This window comes from Candida margitis (assembly GCF_024628925.1).
Source record: "Candida margitis strain CBS 14175 chromosome Unknown scaffold12, whole genome shotgun sequence".
NCBI lineage: Eukaryota > Fungi > Ascomycota > Pichiomycetes > Serinales > Debaryomycetaceae > Lodderomyces > Lodderomyces margitis.
In genome coordinates this window covers 201,105-220,973 of record NW_026261803.1, presented here as the reverse complement: position 1 = coordinate 220,973, position 19,869 = coordinate 201,105, and the positions used below count along the sequence as shown (strand labels likewise).

The following is a 19,869-nucleotide window of genomic DNA, read 5'->3' as shown; positions in this document are numbered from 1 at the left end:
CACCAGAAAATACAAACCATCAACAAAAGACAATCCACTATCCACCCCAAGTACACACAGCGTTCATAGAATGTCACTTACCAGCAGAGAACTAAACTATCTAATATGGCGATATTTTCAAGAAGCAGGCTACGATTTGTCTGCCTTCACATTTGATCGACAGTCACAATGCCTGAAATATGAACATGCCGAAAATGAAAAGATAATTGAAAAGATAGAGCCGGGATGTCTAGTGGATTTGGTCCAGAAGGGCATTCTATATACTATTGCAGACTCAGATTCCAAGGGTGATAGTGACTATAGTTTATTGGGAGCACTAGTACAACAAGAAATTACCAACTTGAGTGACACTAACTTCAGCAAGGCAAAGTGTCAAAAGAGATTCCAGCTAAAGACAGAAGCTGAAAATGGTAAACAAGAGGATGATATGGAGCTTGACAATAGCACGGAAAGTATCAAGTTTGAAACGAAGGAAACTTCACCAGAGCTGAATTTCCCATCTAGTTTAACATGTGATTGGCATCCTACAAGTGAGGTTCTTGCTTATGGTAAACCTAATGGTAGTGCCATAATCAATGCAATAATTGATGGAAAATTTGTCGAGTCAGTAGAAATAAGCCATCCTGATTTGCTAAACGTCAAAAATGAAATAAACATTGTATCATGGTCTCCATTGGGCAATTTACTCCTCACGACTGGTGCATTTAGTGAAATTCGAGCTTGGTCCCCTGATGGAAGGCTTAAAAATATCGCAAACACTGTTTTTGAGGATATCAATGCAGAAAGTGAGATTAAGCAATCGCTTATCACTAGTGTGTTATGGAACAAGCTGGGTAAATTTGTAATTACTATTGACAGTGTAAATCGTACGACACTTTGGGATGGGGTAACTTTATCCCTAGTACGACAAATTCAAACTGAAGAACAGACCGATACAGCTATACAAACTGCCTGTTGGTTGGGTGAGGATAAATTTGCCCTCACAACAGCAACGCAAGGGATAAAAATTTACGACATTACACAGCCTCACCTCGGTGTCAATAGCTTTGAAGTTCAATCCATTGGTAATTTGCCTGGGCATCAAAATCACATTTCATTGATAAAGCTTAATGATTTTTCTAAGCTTTTGGCTACATGTTCTGATTTTGACTATGAGATCAAGGTGTGGAGCAGTTCTTCCACCCATACATCCTTAGACTTGAACGTGAAGTCTGAAAAGAATCAAGGCTTGAAACTACATGCCTCGCCAATAATTGGATTACATTGGATACCTAGTACTGAAAAGAGCATATTAATATCTCTCTCAATGGAAGGTAATTTCAATATCTGGGATGCTGAATCAGGCGATAATATCAAGAGTTCTGAATTGTTTAAAAATGCTGAAAACTTCTCTTCAGAGTTACGCCACCACGTTTCGAAGGAAGTTTTGCTATTCAATAGCGTCTTGTCGCCAAATGGGAAACTATTAGCCATAGGTGATGATTATGGAAAGATATCAGTTTGGGATGTCAACATTGATGGGTATACAAGCGAAGACAAGAGCTTTGTAAAATGTGTCACTTTATACACGCCAGAGATACCGCAAGTTGAAGGAAAAGAAGCTACTATTGGATTATGTGATCTACACTGGGACCATGAGTCGAAAAAGTTAGCTGCGTCATATATTGGAATAGAAAGTGTAATAATTAGTGTTGTATGAATACATTTACATAATCTGATTTGAAAGTTGTAATTCATTCCTCTTGTTTTAGATTATTAAGCTTTTGCCGTGGCAGTGGCAGCTGCAGTAGCAGCGGTTGCCGTTTCAGATACAACTTTAGCTGCCCTCTTGACGGCTGGATTGGTACTTGGGAAAATTATGTCCATGTAACAAGTGACCAAAGAAATGAATGCAAAAACAACCCTTAATGCAGGAGATTGCTGACCTTGGTCCTCATCAGCAGTTCTGTTGATTGGTTCATTTAAGTACGATTGAACTGCCAAAAATACCGATGCCCATGACAACATTTTGTTTCTCATAAACATGGCGGCCATTGGCAACGATTGGGCCAAGACATTACCAGCATCCTTTCTGGATTTAGCTGGCTCGTGTTTGTATCTGGGAGGGGGAGTTAGTAAATGCTGTCTCATAAAAGAGCAATCGATTGATATACGTACGGAATGACTAAGTCTTCTCTTGCTTTTGGAGCCATTGTTGGTGGGTAAAACTTTGGACAAAGTATCTAAATTAATTTTTTTTGTTGGTGATAATTTCCAAAGTATTATTTACACTATTCACTCAGAGTTATCCTATATATCAATCACCCTTCATCCCTAGCAAATCAGACTGCCCGTAGTATACCCCGACAATTACAATAATCATATCAAAAGTAAATGCTGCTATAGAGTTTTCCACCGTGCTACTTTCTTCCAACCTTGACTTTAGCTTGACGGCAGTTTTAGCCAATTCTCTCAAGATCGAGCACTCACTAGCTTCTAGTATATTATCAATTTTCAAAAATAGTTTCCAAATCCACTGCCCAAAAGTTTCTTTCATCGTTATGCTGAGCCTTTTGGTTAATTCTACTAGAATATCAAAACACATTTTTCTGTCCAAAGCATAAACAAAGTAGTTAACATCAGGCGGTGAGTTTTTAAAGGCTGTTTTCCATTTAAGGGAGTACCTATTGTCGAATAAATCATTTTCAAGATCTTGAGTTTGTATTTTCTCCTTTAACTGTTTGAACTTATCCACCAATGCGCTCGACCATGCGTCAAACTCGACGTCAACAACTGAGTCTACTTGTTGGTTCAAGACAACGGCAACATCATCGGTAAGTTCAGCCTTATCATGATATATAATCGAACTCATTGTGCTTGCCTCGTTGCGCACAGCTTGTAAGTAATGTAAAACATCTTGGTCTGTGTTTGCATCATTGATTGGCAATGCCGGGGTAAAATTCAATTCAACATCGTTGTCTCTACTTTCCATTGGGAAAAGTGGTATCCTGTGATTTCAATCGCCAAGTTACTGTTTCGCCTTGGTATTTGTATTAACGAGGTGTAGTTATATTGATATTATCTGCAATTCCGCTATTTTTTCATCACGCAGGGAATTTTTATCGTTTGCCTTATCAGATTAAAAACATACCATCTGAGGGAATTTAATGCCAATATGGGCCAAAGATTGTCATTGTTGGCACCATCAGCTCCTACAATTGCTATATCCTCATATGTGGATGCTTTAGAAAACTACCAATACGTCGAGTTGCTCAACAACTCCCGATTCCTCAAGACGATTAAGGCCATAGATAATACTACAGGCAACTTTGTCATCATCAAACTCTTGATCAAACCATCGACACCATCATACACCCTTCAACTCCAAGATGTATTGGAATACCTTGTCAAGGAGTCATCAATGTTATACCCATTTAAAAGCATATTGACATGGCATAAACTAATTGAAACTGATCGAGCTGGTTACATGATTCGAGAAATGGCCAAGATCAATTTATACGATCGACTATCCTTACGTCCATTCCTAGAGCCAGTGGAAAAGTTATTCATCACCTTTCAAATGTTGAAAACAGTTTGCGAGTTGCATTCATTGAATGTGCATCATGGAGATTTACGGTTGGAGAATATTCTCGTCACATCTTGGAACTGGATCCTCTTTACTGACTTTGCCAGTTTATGTAAACCTACATACATTCCAGAAGATAATCCCAATCAGTTTTTTTTTTATTTCGACAGCTCAGGGAGAAGGGTGTGCTATATAGCCCCGGAAAGGTTCTACAATAGCCAAAAAAATGTGAGGAATATCCTGAATTTCAACGATGATGGATCATTCAATTTTAAAAATAGTGTGACCGATGAGATGGATCTATTTAGTCTAGGGTGTGTTATTGCCGAGCTATGGTGTGATGGTGAACCAGTATTTACATTGTCGCAATTATTCAAGTATATGAAGAATGAATTTGAACCTGATTTTTCAAACATACAAAACCCACATATAGTCAGTTTGATTCACAAATTGTTAAAAGTTAACCCAAGTGAGAGATCAAGTGCCCGTGAGTTATTGGAAGAGCTTAGAGGTATTTGTTTTCCTGAATTTTTTTACACGTTTTTGTATGATTTTATGGAGGGTATAAATAATCAAGAAAACTTTATTCCCGAAAACCAGAGTGACAACTATGTCACGCCAAGTGATTTGAAAATCAATTACATCTTTGACAATTTTAACGATGTCAGTGGGTCTTTGGGATTTGTCTATAAGAACCCAGAACCTTCTCGCAAGGTTCTTCCCATGAAGATGAATCTTCCCACGATGCCACAGAATTATCGAATTCAACCCAAAAAATATATTGAAAATGACGGATGTGAAGCCTCTTTGATTATTATAAATTTAATCACCTCCTTGTTGAAAACTGTGAAATTAACTGAATCTAAAAGGAAATGCTGTTTATTAATATTAGCATTGTCAGAACAAATTAATGATGAGTCCAAGTTGGATCGATCGTTGCCGTACTTGTGCTCTATATTGGATGAGTACATCGAAGCTTCTGCATACAATTTACACCAAAGCGTATCACCAAAAGTGGTGTGCTTGGCATTGTACTCGCTTACAAGTTTGATGTTGTCCTGCTCGTACATAACCCCCATCAATGTCCTTGTTTTCCCTGAATATCTACTAACGAAAATTAACAATTTGTTGGTGTTAAAGATAGATCTAGAATCGCAAAGATTGATCAATAGTTGCGTTGCCGTGTGTTTACCATATCTTGCTACAGTGGCCAAAAAGTTTTGGTCCATGTCAAAAGCATTCAAGCAAGGCGGCAGTACAGCAAACATCACCAACTTGTTATCCGAAAGTGTCATGAAATCAGTGACTACTATTCATCTATCAAAAGACCAACTAGACCACAGATTTAAAGAAATTACGTTGAGTATACTCACGGATCCTCAATCGGCAGTCAAAGTAAGTTTACTTGAAAATATCCTCCCCTTGTGTCAGTTTTTTGGTAGGGATAAAACAAACGATATAATATTGCCGCATTTGATTTCATATTTAAATGATCCTGATCCAACGCTTCGGTTGGCATTTTTGACCGCAGTTTTACAAATGGGTCCATATATTGGAGCTTTATCATTTGAGCAATACATTTTACCTTTGTTGTTACAGTCGATTGGTGAAGGAGAGCAATTTGTTGTTTTAAAAGTGCTTCGGATTTTCAATGCTTTTGTCCTGCAAAAGTTGATCAATTCTAGACTAGAGTTCAATGCGTTGGAAGTTTATACTGAACTATTGTCAAATTCAATCTACCTTTTATTGCATCCCAATGAATGGATTCGTCAATCGTTGATTACACTTATTGTATCTATAAGCAATAATTTGAGTGATGCTGATCGGTACTGCTTTTTGTACCCGCTTATCAAGGGGTACTTGGTGTATGACGTGTTTGAAATTGATTGGAACTCTTTATATCCAAGTCTCACTCGACCTTTGAGTAAACAAGTGTTTGATGCAATGATTACCTGGGCATTGTCATTTACCAACAAGTCATTGTTTTGGCAGGAAAAGAGCTTTTCATTGATGAGTAATAATGGTCATGTATCGAGTAAGAACCTAGTATCGTTTTCCAAAAACATGGGAAAGTCGGTTTACATGCCCAAGTTAAGTACTGCTGTTGTTTCCTACAATAGTGGTAGAAATAAGGAGAATATCCCCCTTAGTCCCGAGGATAAGCAATGGTTGCTAAAGCTTAAATCAATTGGGTTGGATGACAAGTCGTTATGGAAAGCTCTTGTTTTGAGAAGTTATATTTATCGTGTGAGCAGGATCTCCAAACCACAACAGTCACAGTTTGATAAAATGACTCTAAAGCCCAGGAATATATTCCTTGATCTTTTTTTCAAAACTGAACCTGTGGCCTCTGTCAGTGGACAAAAGAATAATAAAGTGGTTTTCAAGTCAGAAGATAGCGTATCTTTGCGGAGCTTGGACCATTCAAAACTGCATCAAACCTTGGTATTGCCTAATATGGAAAGAGCCATTGCCTCGGTTCAAACGATTGAAGCAAATGTATTTGGAGAAATGGAGTCAAGTCGAGACAGTTCTGCAAGAATGTCCTGGATGAATGATCCAACGGTGTTTCATAAATCATATCATGTTGATGATAGCCGGATCATAACGTGTTATATAAAACATACCTACAATGGCGCGAATCCGTTTATCTGGAATTACTTGCATACGTTGACGATTATTCCTTCACTTGATGATTTTGTTGAGTTTGGTAAACCTATTAAGGGAAAGACACGTGATGGGTTTGAGAGCTTGAATCTATTCAATTTAAATGTACATCGAACTAGCGATGATATTGACGCATACACATGTTTGAGTACATCGCCATCAGGGGAATACTTTGTTACTGGTTCTGAAAATGGTTGTCTCAAAATTTGGGATATTTCTAAATTGGATAATATAACCAGGGTCAAGAATGCCGATCAATCGATTGATTTAGAGTCACGAATTACATCTATTGCGTTTCTCCATGATCGAAATTGTATTGTTGTTGCCAGCAGAGACGCAATTATACGTGTATTTCGGATTGAGATTGCCAGGAATAAGAATAAAAAAATCATCAAATTTATGAAGCCAATACTTGTTCGCAAATACACTCTGGATTCATTTATCATCCATGTCGAAAACTTGGCCAATATCATGTATGCCATTGATTACCAACTGAAAGTGAATATAATTGACATGATCACAATGAGGCAATTGTACAGTTTGCAAAATCCGTTATCGTTTGGCATAGTCACTAGTTTTGTCTCGGGTACACGTAAAGATAGTTGGGCCATGATTGGTACACAAAAGGGGTATCTTACATTATGGGATTTGCGATTCAAGTTGCTTTTGAAATCATGGCAGATTCAATTGGAGTTAATAGATGGGAATAAGTTTTCTATTGAACAAGTAGATGAGTTGAAGTTGGTAAACTCTTCCAATATTGATATCGTCAAGGCAAAATTTGGAAACTTTGTGATTAAAGAACGATCGATTTACATTTACATCAAGTCTAACTTAAAGGAGGATGAGATTTTATTTGAGGTGCCTTCTTTGGAGTGTAAGGGAGTCATTCGTGAGGGGAATTTAGAGCCATACAAGTGTAAATTGTATGACGTTGATCGAAGCTCGTCGCGACAAACTAGAATCGAAGATTTGATTGATAATTTAGGATTAGAAGTCAAGTGAAGTCTAGTTTATAATACTACTGAGTAAGTGTATGTATTTACTTTAAATAACAATAAATGTTGTTGATCTTATTTAGATCAATGTGTCCAGTCCTTCCATGATAGTTATATACCGTAATCAACAATAAGCGAAAAGATTCTACGTTTGTGTAATATTGGATTAGTTTTACCTCTACCTTTATAAAGCAGTCAAATGCAATTATCGAACAAAGTGCAATTAGAAAAATCAATCGACGTAGACTTTACAACTAGAGATACTTTAAGTATATTCATATGTTGGTTAAAGCTGTAAAATAATAGTTCAATTACTTTGTTGGTTCATTAATTTGATGGTTTAGTGTCATCTTTCTTTTATTTTGGTGCAAAATTGTTTAAGAAAAAAAACAGATAAGTGTTGACAGAGCATCACCAAAGTGTAAAATCTGTTTATACTTTATCTACTTGGCTAGTTAGTGATGGTTCAGTAGGACTATCTTTGCATTGAAAACAGAGTCGGGTAATAAAAGGGCCTCTTTGTATTATTACAAGTGACGTAAGTCAACGATTGACGCGAAACTAAAAACGAAAAAGAAAAATCAGACACTCATCAGACAGTATAGTAAACAATTGATTGGAGATGTCATGGGTAAGAGATCTCGAGAAGAGGAACATGACGATGAAGACAAAGAGCAACACCATTCCCATGCTGATACTTCCCCCACACGATGTCCATTTTGCTCTACAGTAATATACGGCTACAATGGATTTCAAAATCATTTCTTGACATTTCATGAATACCAATGTTTAACTTGTGATAAAGTGTTTCCTTCACGTCATATATTGGATCTACATATTGATGAATACCATAATCCATTCTTAAAACTACAACTTGAAAGAGGTGAGGCAAAGCTGAGTCTCCGATGTTTTTCTGAGACTTGTAATGCGAAGTTCGATTCTTCACAGGCACGAATTGTTCATTTGATTGATCATCATCATTACCCAAAGACGTATCCATTCTCCATCACGTCTCAAGGTATTTCACAGACTCTCGAACTTTAGCCGACCTTAGCTGGCTTTATTCGAGTCTTCCAACTTGCGTTTCTTTTTAGTCACCACTTGAGGATCTTTAGTCAATTCATGAATAATCCTTTTATCAAATTCACTAGCACACGCAGGACATTTTCCATCATCAGGAATTTTACTCATAATACATAAACAAACTGAGCATACAAATCCTAAATCAACTGGCTTTTTGGTAATGAAGCAACTAGCCAAATAATTGACTTGAGTATTGGTCGGTAGGATCACATAGGGTCTTAGATTAGGTTCAATAAAGAATGCAGTTGATAGTACTTGAATTATCCCCTGGGGGTCTTCAATATGTAAATAGACGCCATTAGTTGCGTCACTAGCTTGTTGTAAATATGACGAATTTTTAACCCCCATTTTGGCAACGTCAATTGATACTTTTAGTTTTTGAGCTGTGAATATACAATTCATTAATGGGATGTAGTTGATGTTATCATCTCCATCGTTGGCACTCACGATTAGGATTCTTGATTTTATTGAAGATGAAGAAGTTGATGGGACTACACCGGAGGCCGTGGTTGCATCTGATTGTTTTGCATTTATGGCCGATGTAGTTATCGCTGATGCTGTAGTTGTTTGCACTGACTGATCTAAAATTGACATTCTATACGTATATGTTAAAGCCATACTAATTGCTCCTGTAATGCTTGACTGGTGGGTATTTGACTCAGGAACTTGACTTGTTTCGTTAATAAATTGATTCAATTCTTCTAAAACCACATCATTAACATTTTTAAATTGTCGATACATTCCTGACGATATCTTGGAACCGATAGGTTGATGGTTTGGATGAGGGTACAAGAACTTTGAAGTTTTGGGCAGACTGGCTATGAATGCCACTTGATTGGAATTGTTGATGGATAAATGTCCATTTAAAAATACAAGCAATGATTTGGAGACATCTTGTAACGATATTGAGTCTCGAATATTATACCAACCTCGAGGAGATACGTCAAGTATCACTGTGAGTAATGATGGTTCATCGTTGGAACTTGATTCAAATGAAGTTTCAGTAAAGATTCTATCAGATATTGCATCCATCTTGGGCTAGATATAGAAATGTTTGGTAACAATTGTGGTGTTTTTTTCAGAGATGCCTGCAATTGATATCAGCGCGATGATTCAGAACAGTCTCTCTTCCTTGCAGTTGACAGGAAAAGGATGTAGAGAAAAGTACACCTAATCCAGGCTTCATTTTCAAATATAAAAACCACACACATACATATATATATATATTTATATATGAAATCCATTATAAAAACAACCTATCGATACACTATGTATATATATGATTGAAAAAAAGAAAAAAGAATCGTACTAATTTGTAACCAAACTTAAGCAACCAAAGCAGAAGCAGTAGCAGATTCGTATTTCCAGTTTGGTGGCAAGACAGCAACGGTTCTGTAGTATCTAGCCAATCTGTGGATTCTTGATTCAATCAAAATCAATCTAAACTTAGAATCCTTATCTTTTCTGTTTCTTTCCAAATGTTTTCTAACAGAAACAGCCTTTTTAATCAAAAAGTACAAATCTTCTGGAATTTCTGGAGCCAAACCATTTGATTTCAAAATTCTCAAAATCTTGTTACCAGTGACAACCTTGGTTTGAGAAACACCATGAGCATCTCTCAAGATAACACCAATAGATGATGGAGTCAAACCCTTTCTGGCGTACTTGATGACTTGTTCAACGACATCGTCACCGGACAATTTGAACCAAGATGGTGCGTTCCTTGAGTAAGGAATAGCAGATGAGGAAATACCTTTACCCTATAAAAAAAGCATTTGTTAGTATTTGTGAACTAGAGACTAAGAACAAGGGAAATAATAAAGAACAGAATCTGAAATGCCAGTTTGACGCCAATGCCGGGGGATTTCAAAAGAGGCCATGTTAAACTTTTCAAGGTGACAGGTGGCAGGTGACAGATGTCCCTATCCCATTCAACCTTAATAGAAATCTAAGAAAGGCACGAGCCGTTAAGGACTCCCTCCTCGTAAAATCTCACACTCCTCCATTTCTATCTCCCCATCGTCAAAGACAACAACGACTCAATGTCCAGGTTATCAAGTACTCAAAGCGTATATAGTAACAATTCTAGGTATGTTATTTCTACCGTAGGCGAATCGTTTACTTTGGGCAAGACTCCTGGCAAACCATTGTTCGTTTGCCGCATAACACATCTAGTATATTGAATTTTGCTTGTTTCAACTTGAATATAAGACTGGAATTGATTCACATACAGATGAATGCATACGACCCATGATGAATGATTTTTTTTGCTAGTTTGTTGGTGATGTTGAAGAGAAGAAAAAGGAGTAGAAGTATGTGAAGATGTGAAAAATTTTTCATTTACAAAGAAAGACGGAGAGAGAGGAAGTGAAAAAAAAAATTTCTGCTTTGCCAAAGGACACTACCTTCTTCTTTTAAGAAATCTTATTTACGAGAGTTACCCGGAGAAAAAGTTATAATTTGCTTGTAATGTAGCGACAGTAAAAGACCGTAAGTTGGTGTTATTAAAGCTAAGGAACATACATACATACATACCTATATATATATATATATAGGTATAGACTAAAGGTAAATGTATCTATATATAAAAAGCAAATGGAGAATCTAAAATAATAGCTCGGTTGGTGTAGTGTCGCATCTAAGTTCACGACACAATTTGTTCTTCAAGTTCCTCAAAATCATCTTCATCTTCAACTTTAATCAATCTAAAGAAAAGATAGTTAGTATTAAGCTGCTTTGTGATTTATTGCTTTTATCTCCTGAATTACATACTTTGATACTCCAGCCTTGTCTCTAAACTGTTCAACTGCACCAGCGTATAACATTCTATTTTGCTGATTCGAAGTATGGGGGATCCAATATAACATCACCAATGGTGATTGGAATCTTCCATCGCTAGTCTTTGTTGGATAAGATAATAACACAAATCTTGGATTATTATCAGGCAATTCTTCAACCAATGATTCAATCGAGTCGATTGTATCATCAATCTCTTGTTTTATGATTTGGTTGGATGTCTGATCGATTTTGTCTAATAAAATGTGTTAATACTAGTGCATTAAAAAGGCGCATTTTTTGCTTTCGATTGTATACATACAAATCAAAGCTTGAACATTGTTCACTCTGGCGCTTTGAAATCGAAACTTTTTCAACTCCGATAAAGTCGTTGATGAAAAAGAATACAAATTGGAGGACTAGTATTGTTAGTATTATTAACTATTTTCCATGCTTTTTCAACGCATTATAGACAAACCATTGTGTTTGTATGTTTGTGGTAGTTGTAGTTGTAATTGCAGTTGGTGTATAGAGAGATATGTTTTGCAATCGTCCACTGATTGACTCCTTTTTTGCCTTTGATGAGATAATTTTTTATTTCGCAACCAATTGCAAAGATATTGGTCGTGCAATTGTTGACAATAATTACTGCATTAGGATAAGAAGTAAACAATATAAAACAAAATAAACAAACTAACAACAGACCCGCTGAAATTTATTAAATAAACCAAAACAACTGAATTCTACCATTCATTCTTCCTCATTCTTATCAGACCAACCGTTCTTTATCCCAAAAAGAAAAGAAAGCATAATACACATTCAATGGGGAGAAATAAGACAAACATACCACTCATAGAGTATTTGAAAAGTATGTGTGTATCCAGTGAGATCAAACATGACAAAAAAATTTACTAACTTCGTGTCTTTTAGATCGAATCTATCTTGGAGCATATGACTACACTCCCTCAGATACAGAAGCTGTAGTATACTTTACCATCGAAGATACATTACCTTACAATGCATTCCATTTGGACTTTGGTCCATTGAATATAAGCAATCTCTACCGTTTTGCTGTTGTTTTGCACAATATTTTAAATGACGATGACAATCAAGGCAAAGCAGTAGTGTTTTACAGTTCCACCTGTCCTAAGCAAAGAGCAAATGCAGCATGTATTTTATGTTGTTACATGGTCTTGATCCAATCATGGGCTCCTCATCAAGTATTACAACCAATAGCTCAGTTTGAAGTCCCATTTGCCAGTTTTAGAGACGCTGGCTACTCAAATGCAGATTTTGAAATAACTATCCAGGACGTAGTATATGGAATGTGGAGAGCCAAAGAACGAGGAATGATTGATTTGACTACGTTCAATCTTGAAGAATACGAACAATACGAGAGAGTTGACCAGGGTGATTTTAATGTCATTTCAAAAGACTTTATTGCATTTGCTTCTCCCCAGCACAAGAAGCATGCTTCACTTAATGAACCATTCAAGAAGGTGTTGCATTACTTTACTGAAAATAATGTTCAATTAGTTGTCAGGTTAAATTCACACCTTTACGATGCCAAAGAGTTTACAAAGAGAAACATACAGCATATTGATATGATATTCGATGATGGAACTTGTCCCACTCTTGAATATGTGCAGAAATTCATTGGCGCTGCAGAGTGCATTATAAATAAAGGAGGAAAAATTGCCGTGCATTGTAAAGCTGGCCTAGGACGTACCGGATGTTTAATTGGAGCTCATTTAATTTATACCCATGGATTCACCGCTAATGAGTGCATTGCATATATGAGGATGTTAAGACCAGGTATGGTTGTTGGTCCTCAACAACATTGGTTGTACCTTAATCAAAACTATTTTAGAGAGTGGAGACACACAATGGTGTTGGACAATAGACCAGATGCACTTATTGGTAACTTGTTCCCGTTGTGTTCCTATGACGATTTCAAAAAGCGCATGAAGGAAGCTAAAAAGGAAGCTCAAGCTCAAGCTCAAGCCCAAGCTCAAGCCGCAGAGCAAAACAATCAATTACCACAACTCAATTCTTCGTTTGTTGCCGACTCGTCCTTCTCGGCCACTCCTATTAGAAGACGTAAGATTAGTGGTGCCCTTGCATCAAAAATTCAAACAGCTGTACCTGCAAATGCTCCTGGACAACCAAGAAAATACATTCAAGAGCCAGAGGAAGAGGAAGAAGAGAATCCAAGCATCGACATGATTAATAATTCAGATGATGAAAATGTAATGCAAGATGTAATCAAAAGCTCACCGACACAAACACCGCAGAATAAAAATTCAGAATGGAGAGTGTTGCGGTCCATATCAGCCAACTCTTCTCACCAACAACCGGTACTGTTGACCAAGACAACCACCACCACCACAACTAGAACAGTAAGCACAACATTATCTTCGTCATCACCAGGTGCATCTCCAAGTAACAACAACAATGGCAGTTTGCGAATGACGAAATCTAGAGCATCGAGACCACGAGTGAGCCTGGGCGGTATGTCTAACCAGCCAACGAGAGTGCATTCGGGAGGGATAAGAAAAACAAGTGGGAAAAAGTATTAGCATCCTTCTTTAATCTCCTTTTTCGTTTTTGGCATATAGTTTCAATTCTGGATTTGTACATTGTAAGATTTTATAAACGTGATACCCTAGTAATAACCTTGGAGATCTAGAGCCTCCTTGACCGGATTGGAACCCAGTTTCCGGAGAAATGGATTAATCACAGATTCGCACTCAATCTTCATATGCCGCCTCTACAATAGCAAATTTCTCATCAGGAGCCGTAGCAAAAGCCAAAATATCATAGTCTTTAAACTCCACCTCGTCAATGGTATCATCAGATAACTCAATCCATTCGCTATCATATGGCGACGACTCGTTTCTAGGTATCGCAATTCTCAAATCGTCCAGATCAACCTGATGTGCGTCACCACCACCCACATCTTCAATTACTTCAAATTCAGACTTCGGTACCGGTATGTTATCTTCATCAATTATATCTTCTTCAATTTCCTCTTCCTGCTTCTTAATTTCAGCTTCAGCATCTTGACTGGGTATTCCACCGGATTTATTGATTGCTAATGCAAGGTCCTGGCGTATATTATCCAAGGTTATTGTTGAAAGGGTGAGCAAGTATGTGAGTTTGCCATTTTTGAGTTTGAGAATTGTTATGGCTGCTTTTTTGGCCTTTTTTGGTGGCTAGATTAAAGACAGTTAGTATGTGGTTGAAGACATGAGTGATGGAATCGTACGTACCATATTGTTATGGTTTATTTTGTAGAGTTGAACTTGTATGGATCGCGATTCCTAGGCCTTATTTTTTTCATGTGTTTTGAAAAATTGCAAAACAACATCACCAGTTGCGAAACCAGGGGCGACGACAAACGATGACGCGATGAACCCATTGACACAAACGGTAAACTCACTTAAACGGCATCCTGACTATTCTCGCTCGGTACTCCACTTGTACAAGGAACTTTTGCGGAAATCGAATACACTAAAGAGGTCAAACTTGGAGGATGCAGCGAGGTTGTCTATTGAATTGAAAGTGGGCATGTATGAGGCCTTTAGCAAACACTACACCAATCCTTATCAAATGACACAAGCATTAATAAAGGGCATTCACCTCAATGACGCATTATTTGATGCGATTGCCAATGGAAACCACGATAACCTCAGAAACTGTGTCCACCAGCACCGTAGCGAATATTTCGACTGGACAAAAAGACGAAGCTCCTTTTTGAAAAACCTCAAAGAACTAGAAGAAAAGAAAATTGATTCCTTAAGAGGCAAGGAACATACACTTGCTGCATCTCGTAAAAAGAGCAAAGTAAAAATTAAAGGGCCCGATTTGTCGACGGAACAAGGTGTTAGGGACTTTATCACGACAGGTTTTAAGACAGCATCGAAAAATGGCCAGTCGTTGGCATTACGCTATTTAAATCAACTAGAATATGCTGGAAAGATACCAAACCCCCATCTTTTACCGTATACCCCAGAAACTTTACAAACAAGTGGAGATGGGTACGACTCGCATCATGTAATCAAAGGACTGACGCAAAAGGTCATTGACAGATCCTTTGACACAGAGTATATCGAGTCCACAATCATTCCATCTCTCGTATTTGACTTGAACAATATGACGGTGGAAAAATTAACCACAATAGTTAATGAAAAGGGCCCCTATCAAGCAGTAGCTAAAGAAACCAAATCGGGTATAATCGCAATGCCATATTTGTTATCACCATTCAAACACAAGCCTGGACGTAGGAAGCTTGCATCTTTGATTCGTAAACAGGTATTGTGGTTTAGGATTAAAAAGGTTTGGGAAACGGCTCATAAATTGGAAGAAGAGAATATGAATAGGGATGGAAGTTACCCCATTAGGGGCAGTTGTGGATTTGGCCCTGAAGAGTTAATGAAGCCTAGATTATACTATGAGAGGCTAATTCAAGGAGAAGAAATGTTTCAACTTTTTTGTGAGATTGAGCAACGGAAATTGGATGGCAGAGATCCTAACGAGGTGCTTGATCTTGATCAGTTCAGTTGGACTAATGATTTAGACACGGTATCTGATCTCATTAGAGCGAAATACAACAGCATTTTGCAGGAATCTAACTTGAATTTGTCTGATTTGCAAAGGAATTTACAACTCCGATTCGATGAAGGATTTGAAGCCAAGGTGAAAAACTTTTCCAATTTAGTTCACGAGCTAAAAGCTCATGGTGTTTGTAAACATAGTGAAATTGTCACTCCAACCAATCCAAATACCCTTAGAAACGACTTGCCAAACCTTAGCTATGAGACATTCCCCACCGAGGAGAGAGTTGGTCGAGGAAAGACCTTGGGCGATTTCTTAAAGTCCAACAACTTCCCTCATTTTGAATTCGGCAACGAGTTGAGAAAGAAGCTTAATGAAATCATGACCAGAATTGTACATAAATTCTAAGTTAATCGTTTTTTTATTTTTGTAGTCGTTATCAAGTCATTACCAGTTATATATAATACTCAAACTACGTACCCACCAAAACTCTTGTTGGTGGTGATATAGCCTTCTATTCTGTTATGCGCCAAACTTGAATCCCCTTCTTCTTCTTCATCGCTTTCAACAGCTTGTTCGGGGATTTTCCCATCTGTAGGATGATGATAATCAACTTCTTTTTCAACTATATCAAAGTCCTCAATCAACTTGATTAATTGGTTAGTGTCTTCATTCATCTCATCTCCATTCACATTGAGTCCATTCATCATTGCCACTACCTCGGCCATTGATTTACCTTCTTCCTTCAATTCTTTATGCTTTGCAATCACTTCTTCTAAACAAGTGATTGAATTTTCATACCAGTATCTGCTACCACCTTGAAATGGCGGCACAACCATAATGTCCTTGCGAGCAAATACCGCCTCGTTCGATAACTGATTGCGATAAAATACACTGGCTTGATAATGATCCTTGCAACAATACTGACTCTTATAGGTGTTTGGTAAAATGATTGACGGTTTCCTGTTATATATTTGATACTTTGTCGATGCTCCAGCATCAGTCCTCAGCGCCGGTGTTGTACCATTGCTATTCAAACTTAGCCTCCGCACCAACAGCTTCGGCTGATTATTGCACAACACATAGCCACACTCGTGTTCAATATTCCTCTCCTCGATAATTTCATCATACGATTGTTGGGTAAGGAACCGCGATAAGAATTTTAACAAGCCAAAGTCGACGTAATCGTCAACGAGCAATTCAGTGATGAGCAACGATAGCTGGAGTGCTTCAGCTGGCGTTAGGAGCTCTTTATTGGCATATGGTTCCAAGTACGGCAAGAACTTTTCAATTGTCATCAACTCCATTGTTTCCAGATAGTTTTAATTTGTAGCAAGTGGCAATGAGTATGGTAGAGGGAAAGCGTTTTAATTTGGTTGTGTTGGTATTTGTCTATTTAATTTGGGGTTATAGATTCACTATGCTTTGCGAAAGGTTTTGTTGTAAACAGTATTTCAGTCGTAGTAATAGTAGAATCATGAAATATATGTCAAGTATACAGAGTGAAAAGAAAAAGAAGAAGAACAAGAAGAAGAAGGAGAAGACCAAAAGTGGTGTAAAAAAGGGGCATATCAATTTAATGTTGAAAGAGTATTTATACTCTCCCCCATCAGTGTCCCAATGGCAAGAGAGAGTGTGTGAATGAGAGAAAAAAAATATATTTAAATAAAATAAGGGCGCTTAAATTGCATCATCAGCATATTAGCACACGATAACGATAGTATGGTCATCTGTACATCTATGCTATATATATTGTACACTTTTAATGTCGTTTTATGATTGTAAGTGATGTCTCTTCTGTACTAAAGATGTCTTTCAATTGCTTCCTTTTGAGTGTTACCTGGACTGCTGGTTTAAAGAGAAGAGATGCGGTTACGTTTATGAATTCAGATGCCCTAAGGTTTAACTCTTTATAGCAATGTATTTGACTTCTCTACCTCATTGGAACTCCACTTTCACTCTCTCATTCATAAGTGAATAGCAAAAATTAGTGGGGAATCAATGATTGCGCGGGTTAGCTGGCGCCTGCATAAGAGCAAACTAATATTCTCTTACAATAGTAGTTCAATCTCAACCAATCCTTAGCCTGGCAGTCCATCTAAGCGATCACTGGCTTCTGTTCTATATTTACTGTCGTATTTTGTTGATAACTACAATGTCGCTCTGCAACTTTGTACATTTTTTGAGACATTGAGCACACACAAGATAACGCGAAACGTATAAAAAGCAGAATTCTGTAGGCATCGATCCAGATCAATGGCAAAACCAAGACTGACAGGTGGTATTAATGGAAAGATATCTGGTCACAAGAGGCCCAAAAGTAAGCCATCACTGGCTCAAGTAATCAACAGAGCTAGAGCAAAGTCAAAAACGAGAGAAAAACAAGTCATATTTGGAGATAACTTGTCACATGACGAGGAACAACACAGGTCTATACGAGAGTCATTAGTTGAGTATTTCTCCAAAATTGGTCTGATTGATGTATCACGAGCAAAAAATGGGGTCTCCTTGTTCAAATTGGTGCTCTTGGAACTCAACTTGCCTACACTTTCCAATACGAAAAATCAAATGCTGACCAAAGCAGAACGAAATGACAAGGACAATCAGTCGTACGAGGAGCTAGTCAATATGTTCAGCATACCGTGGTATTTGGAGAAATTTATGCTTTTTGGATTGTTTGTCTGTCTTAATTCATTTCTTGCGCTTTTTACAATAGCTCCCCTCAAGATCATCCTTGTACTTTTACAAGTTGTCATCATCTATATCAATAACCCAAACTCCAACTTATCGCATCAATTCAACTCCATAAAGAAGGATGTTATTACCCTAAGCTTAATATCTATGGCTTTGTTGGTTTTGTTTTCCGGCAAGTTGGATATCTCAAAGATGTATCATGATGTCAGGGGCCAGGCTGACATTAAATTGTACGTCATGTTTGGTGTTTTAGAAGTTGCCGAGAAATTGTGCTCCTCCATTGGACAGGACATTATAAATATACTATTTCATATATCTCCTCTAGATCAGGTTGGGAGATTCATAATTTTTTATTTTATTTCAGTGTTTTACCTATCATTTCACGCATACATCTTGATATACCAATGTGTTTCTTTAAATGTTGCCGCAAACTCATACTCCAATGCATTGTTAACATTGCTACTATCAAACCAGTTTGCTGAATTAAAGAGCTCGGTGTTTAAAAAACTAGATAGGGAAGGCTTATTTCAAATAACAATGGCTGATTTGTCCGAGCGGTTCCAATTGTCTTTGATGTTGGGAATCATAGCGGTGAGAAACTTGATACAACTCAACTCGGCTCATGGTCTTGTGCCTGACAGTTGGAAAAAGTGGAATACATGGTTAGGCGCTGTTTTTGGCCCTGGTGTTATCGTCATTGGAAGTGAAATATTTGTCGATTGGTTAAAGCATTGCTTCATTTCCAAATTTAACAAGATCAAGCCACGGGTTTATCGCAATTTCTTGTACGTTTCCTGCTTGGATTTCCTACAGGTGTTCCAAACGGGTGCTGAAGGTAAACCGGGAAAGAGTCATGAGTTTACTGATTTCATTGTTTTGACACGAAGGATTGGATTGCCTTTGTTGGCTTCTGCTGTGTGTTTTTTGAGAATGACAATCAGCGACTTTAAACAAATATTCATCATTCAATGCTCTACTCAAGTGCGAACTGTGTTGGCAAGTATTGTGTTTATTGCAGCATCCGTTTTCACCTTGCTTTTAGTTAGAATCATCTTGGTGCTATTGATTTTCAGAATTGCCAACCGTTCAGTTGAAACACACCAAGCACGTCAAAGAGAGCTTGCTGTGAAGAGAGACTACGTTCCAGTCAATGCGCTGTGTAAACCCCCCATTGAAAAGACACCTTCCCCAAAAGTAGATACTACAAGCACATTTAATAATTCTAATGTGGAACCTTCTCCGATAGATCTATCATATCTTCCTGGTTCTCCCAATACGGAACCTTCTACCATCAACCCCACCACGAGGGCGCATTTGTATGACCTTGACGAGATTGTTCCTGAAACTCCAGAGGAAAAGAGAAATAAACAGTTGATGGGTGGAACTTTGCAAGAACTGCCTGGGGGTGACAAGGATGGCGATGACGGGTTGTCCAAAGTCATGCGATATGAAATGTCAAGCAAACGTATATGGTAAAGCTATAACTTGAAACTATTTACAAGTACTATTTACACTTATTTACACTAGCTT

At 37.6% G+C, this 19,869-nt stretch overlaps 12 protein-coding genes across 12 annotated transcripts; 6 read left to right on the top strand and 6 right to left on the bottom strand. All coding sequences in view use genetic code 12, as the record gives it.

The window, feature by feature from the left end:
• Positions 1-70: 70 nt before the first annotated feature.
• CANMA_002342 (uncharacterized protein) lies at positions 71-1,699 on the top strand (the record flags this gene model as incomplete). Its single annotated transcript, XM_051814400.1, has 1 exon — positions 71-1,699. One exon carries the CDS (start codon positions 71-73, stop codon positions 1,697-1,699), a length of 1,629 nt encoding a protein of 542 aa, XP_051672127.1.
• A 56-nt stretch (positions 1,700-1,755) lies between these two features.
• Positions 1,756-2,971, bottom strand: CANMA_002341 (uncharacterized protein; the record flags this gene model as incomplete). The annotated part of the gene is made up of 2 exons (XM_051814399.1): positions 1,756-2,098; positions 2,328-2,971. The coding sequence occupies 2 exons, from the start codon at positions 2,969-2,971 to the stop codon at positions 1,756-1,758; spliced, it is 987 nt and encodes a 328-aa protein (XP_051672126.1).
• A 183-nt stretch (positions 2,972-3,154) lies between these two features.
• Positions 3,155-7,237, top strand: VPS15 (ubiquitin-binding serine/threonine protein kinase; the record flags this gene model as incomplete). Its single annotated transcript, XM_051814398.1, has 1 exon — positions 3,155-7,237. One exon carries the CDS (start codon positions 3,155-3,157, stop codon positions 7,235-7,237), a length of 4,083 nt encoding a protein of 1,360 aa, XP_051672125.1.
• Positions 7,238-7,857: 620 nt separating this feature from the next.
• Positions 7,858-8,274, top strand: CANMA_002339 (uncharacterized protein; the record flags this gene model as incomplete). The annotated part of the gene is made up of 1 exon (XM_051814397.1): positions 7,858-8,274. One exon carries the CDS (start codon positions 7,858-7,860, stop codon positions 8,272-8,274), a length of 417 nt encoding a protein of 138 aa, XP_051672124.1.
• A 6-nt stretch (positions 8,275-8,280) lies between these two features.
• Positions 8,281-9,345, bottom strand: CANMA_002338 (TFIIH/NER complex subunit; the record flags this gene model as incomplete). The annotated part of the gene is made up of 1 exon (XM_051814396.1): positions 8,281-9,345. One exon carries the CDS (start codon positions 9,343-9,345, stop codon positions 8,281-8,283), a length of 1,065 nt encoding a protein of 354 aa, XP_051672123.1.
• A 293-nt stretch (positions 9,346-9,638) lies between these two features.
• On the bottom strand, positions 9,639-10,556 carry RPS13 (40S ribosomal protein uS15; the record flags this gene model as incomplete). The annotated part of the gene is made up of 2 exons (XM_051814395.1): positions 9,639-10,073; positions 10,545-10,556. The coding sequence occupies 2 exons, from the start codon at positions 10,554-10,556 to the stop codon at positions 9,639-9,641; spliced, it is 447 nt and encodes a 148-aa protein (XP_051672122.1).
• A 401-nt stretch (positions 10,557-10,957) lies between these two features.
• On the bottom strand, positions 10,958-11,569 carry CANMA_002336 (uncharacterized protein; the record flags this gene model as incomplete). The annotated part of the gene is made up of 3 exons (XM_051814393.1): positions 10,958-11,018; positions 11,086-11,344; positions 11,563-11,569. 3 exons carry the CDS (start codon positions 11,567-11,569, stop codon positions 10,958-10,960), a joined length of 327 nt encoding a protein of 108 aa, XP_051672121.1.
• A 341-nt stretch (positions 11,570-11,910) lies between these two features.
• On the top strand, positions 11,911-13,667 carry CDC14 (phosphoprotein phosphatase; the record flags this gene model as incomplete). The annotated part of the gene is made up of 2 exons (XM_051814392.1): positions 11,911-11,956; positions 12,019-13,667. 2 exons carry the CDS (start codon positions 11,911-11,913, stop codon positions 13,665-13,667), a joined length of 1,695 nt encoding a protein of 564 aa, XP_051672120.1.
• Positions 13,668-13,838: 171 nt separating this feature from the next.
• On the bottom strand, positions 13,839-14,363 carry CANMA_002334 (uncharacterized protein; the record flags this gene model as incomplete). Its single annotated transcript, XM_051814391.1, has 2 exons — positions 13,839-14,303; positions 14,361-14,363. 2 exons carry the CDS (start codon positions 14,361-14,363, stop codon positions 13,839-13,841), a joined length of 468 nt encoding a protein of 155 aa, XP_051672119.1.
• A 337-nt stretch (positions 14,364-14,700) lies between these two features.
• CANMA_002333 (uncharacterized protein) lies at positions 14,701-16,053 on the top strand (the record flags this gene model as incomplete). The annotated part of the gene is made up of 1 exon (XM_051814390.1): positions 14,701-16,053. One exon carries the CDS (start codon positions 14,701-14,703, stop codon positions 16,051-16,053), a length of 1,353 nt encoding a protein of 450 aa, XP_051672118.1.
• A 59-nt stretch (positions 16,054-16,112) lies between these two features.
• CANMA_002332 (RNA polymerase II subunit B1 CTD phosphatase) lies at positions 16,113-16,952 on the bottom strand (the record flags this gene model as incomplete). The annotated part of the gene is made up of 2 exons (XM_051814389.1): positions 16,113-16,674; positions 16,723-16,952. 2 exons carry the CDS (start codon positions 16,950-16,952, stop codon positions 16,113-16,115), a joined length of 792 nt encoding a protein of 263 aa, XP_051672117.1.
• A 949-nt stretch (positions 16,953-17,901) lies between these two features.
• Positions 17,902-19,815, top strand: CANMA_002331 (uncharacterized protein; the record flags this gene model as incomplete). The annotated part of the gene is made up of 1 exon (XM_051814388.1): positions 17,902-19,815. The coding sequence occupies one exon, from the start codon at positions 17,902-17,904 to the stop codon at positions 19,813-19,815; it is 1,914 nt and encodes a 637-aa protein (XP_051672116.1).
• Positions 19,816-19,869: the final 54 nt, after the last annotated feature.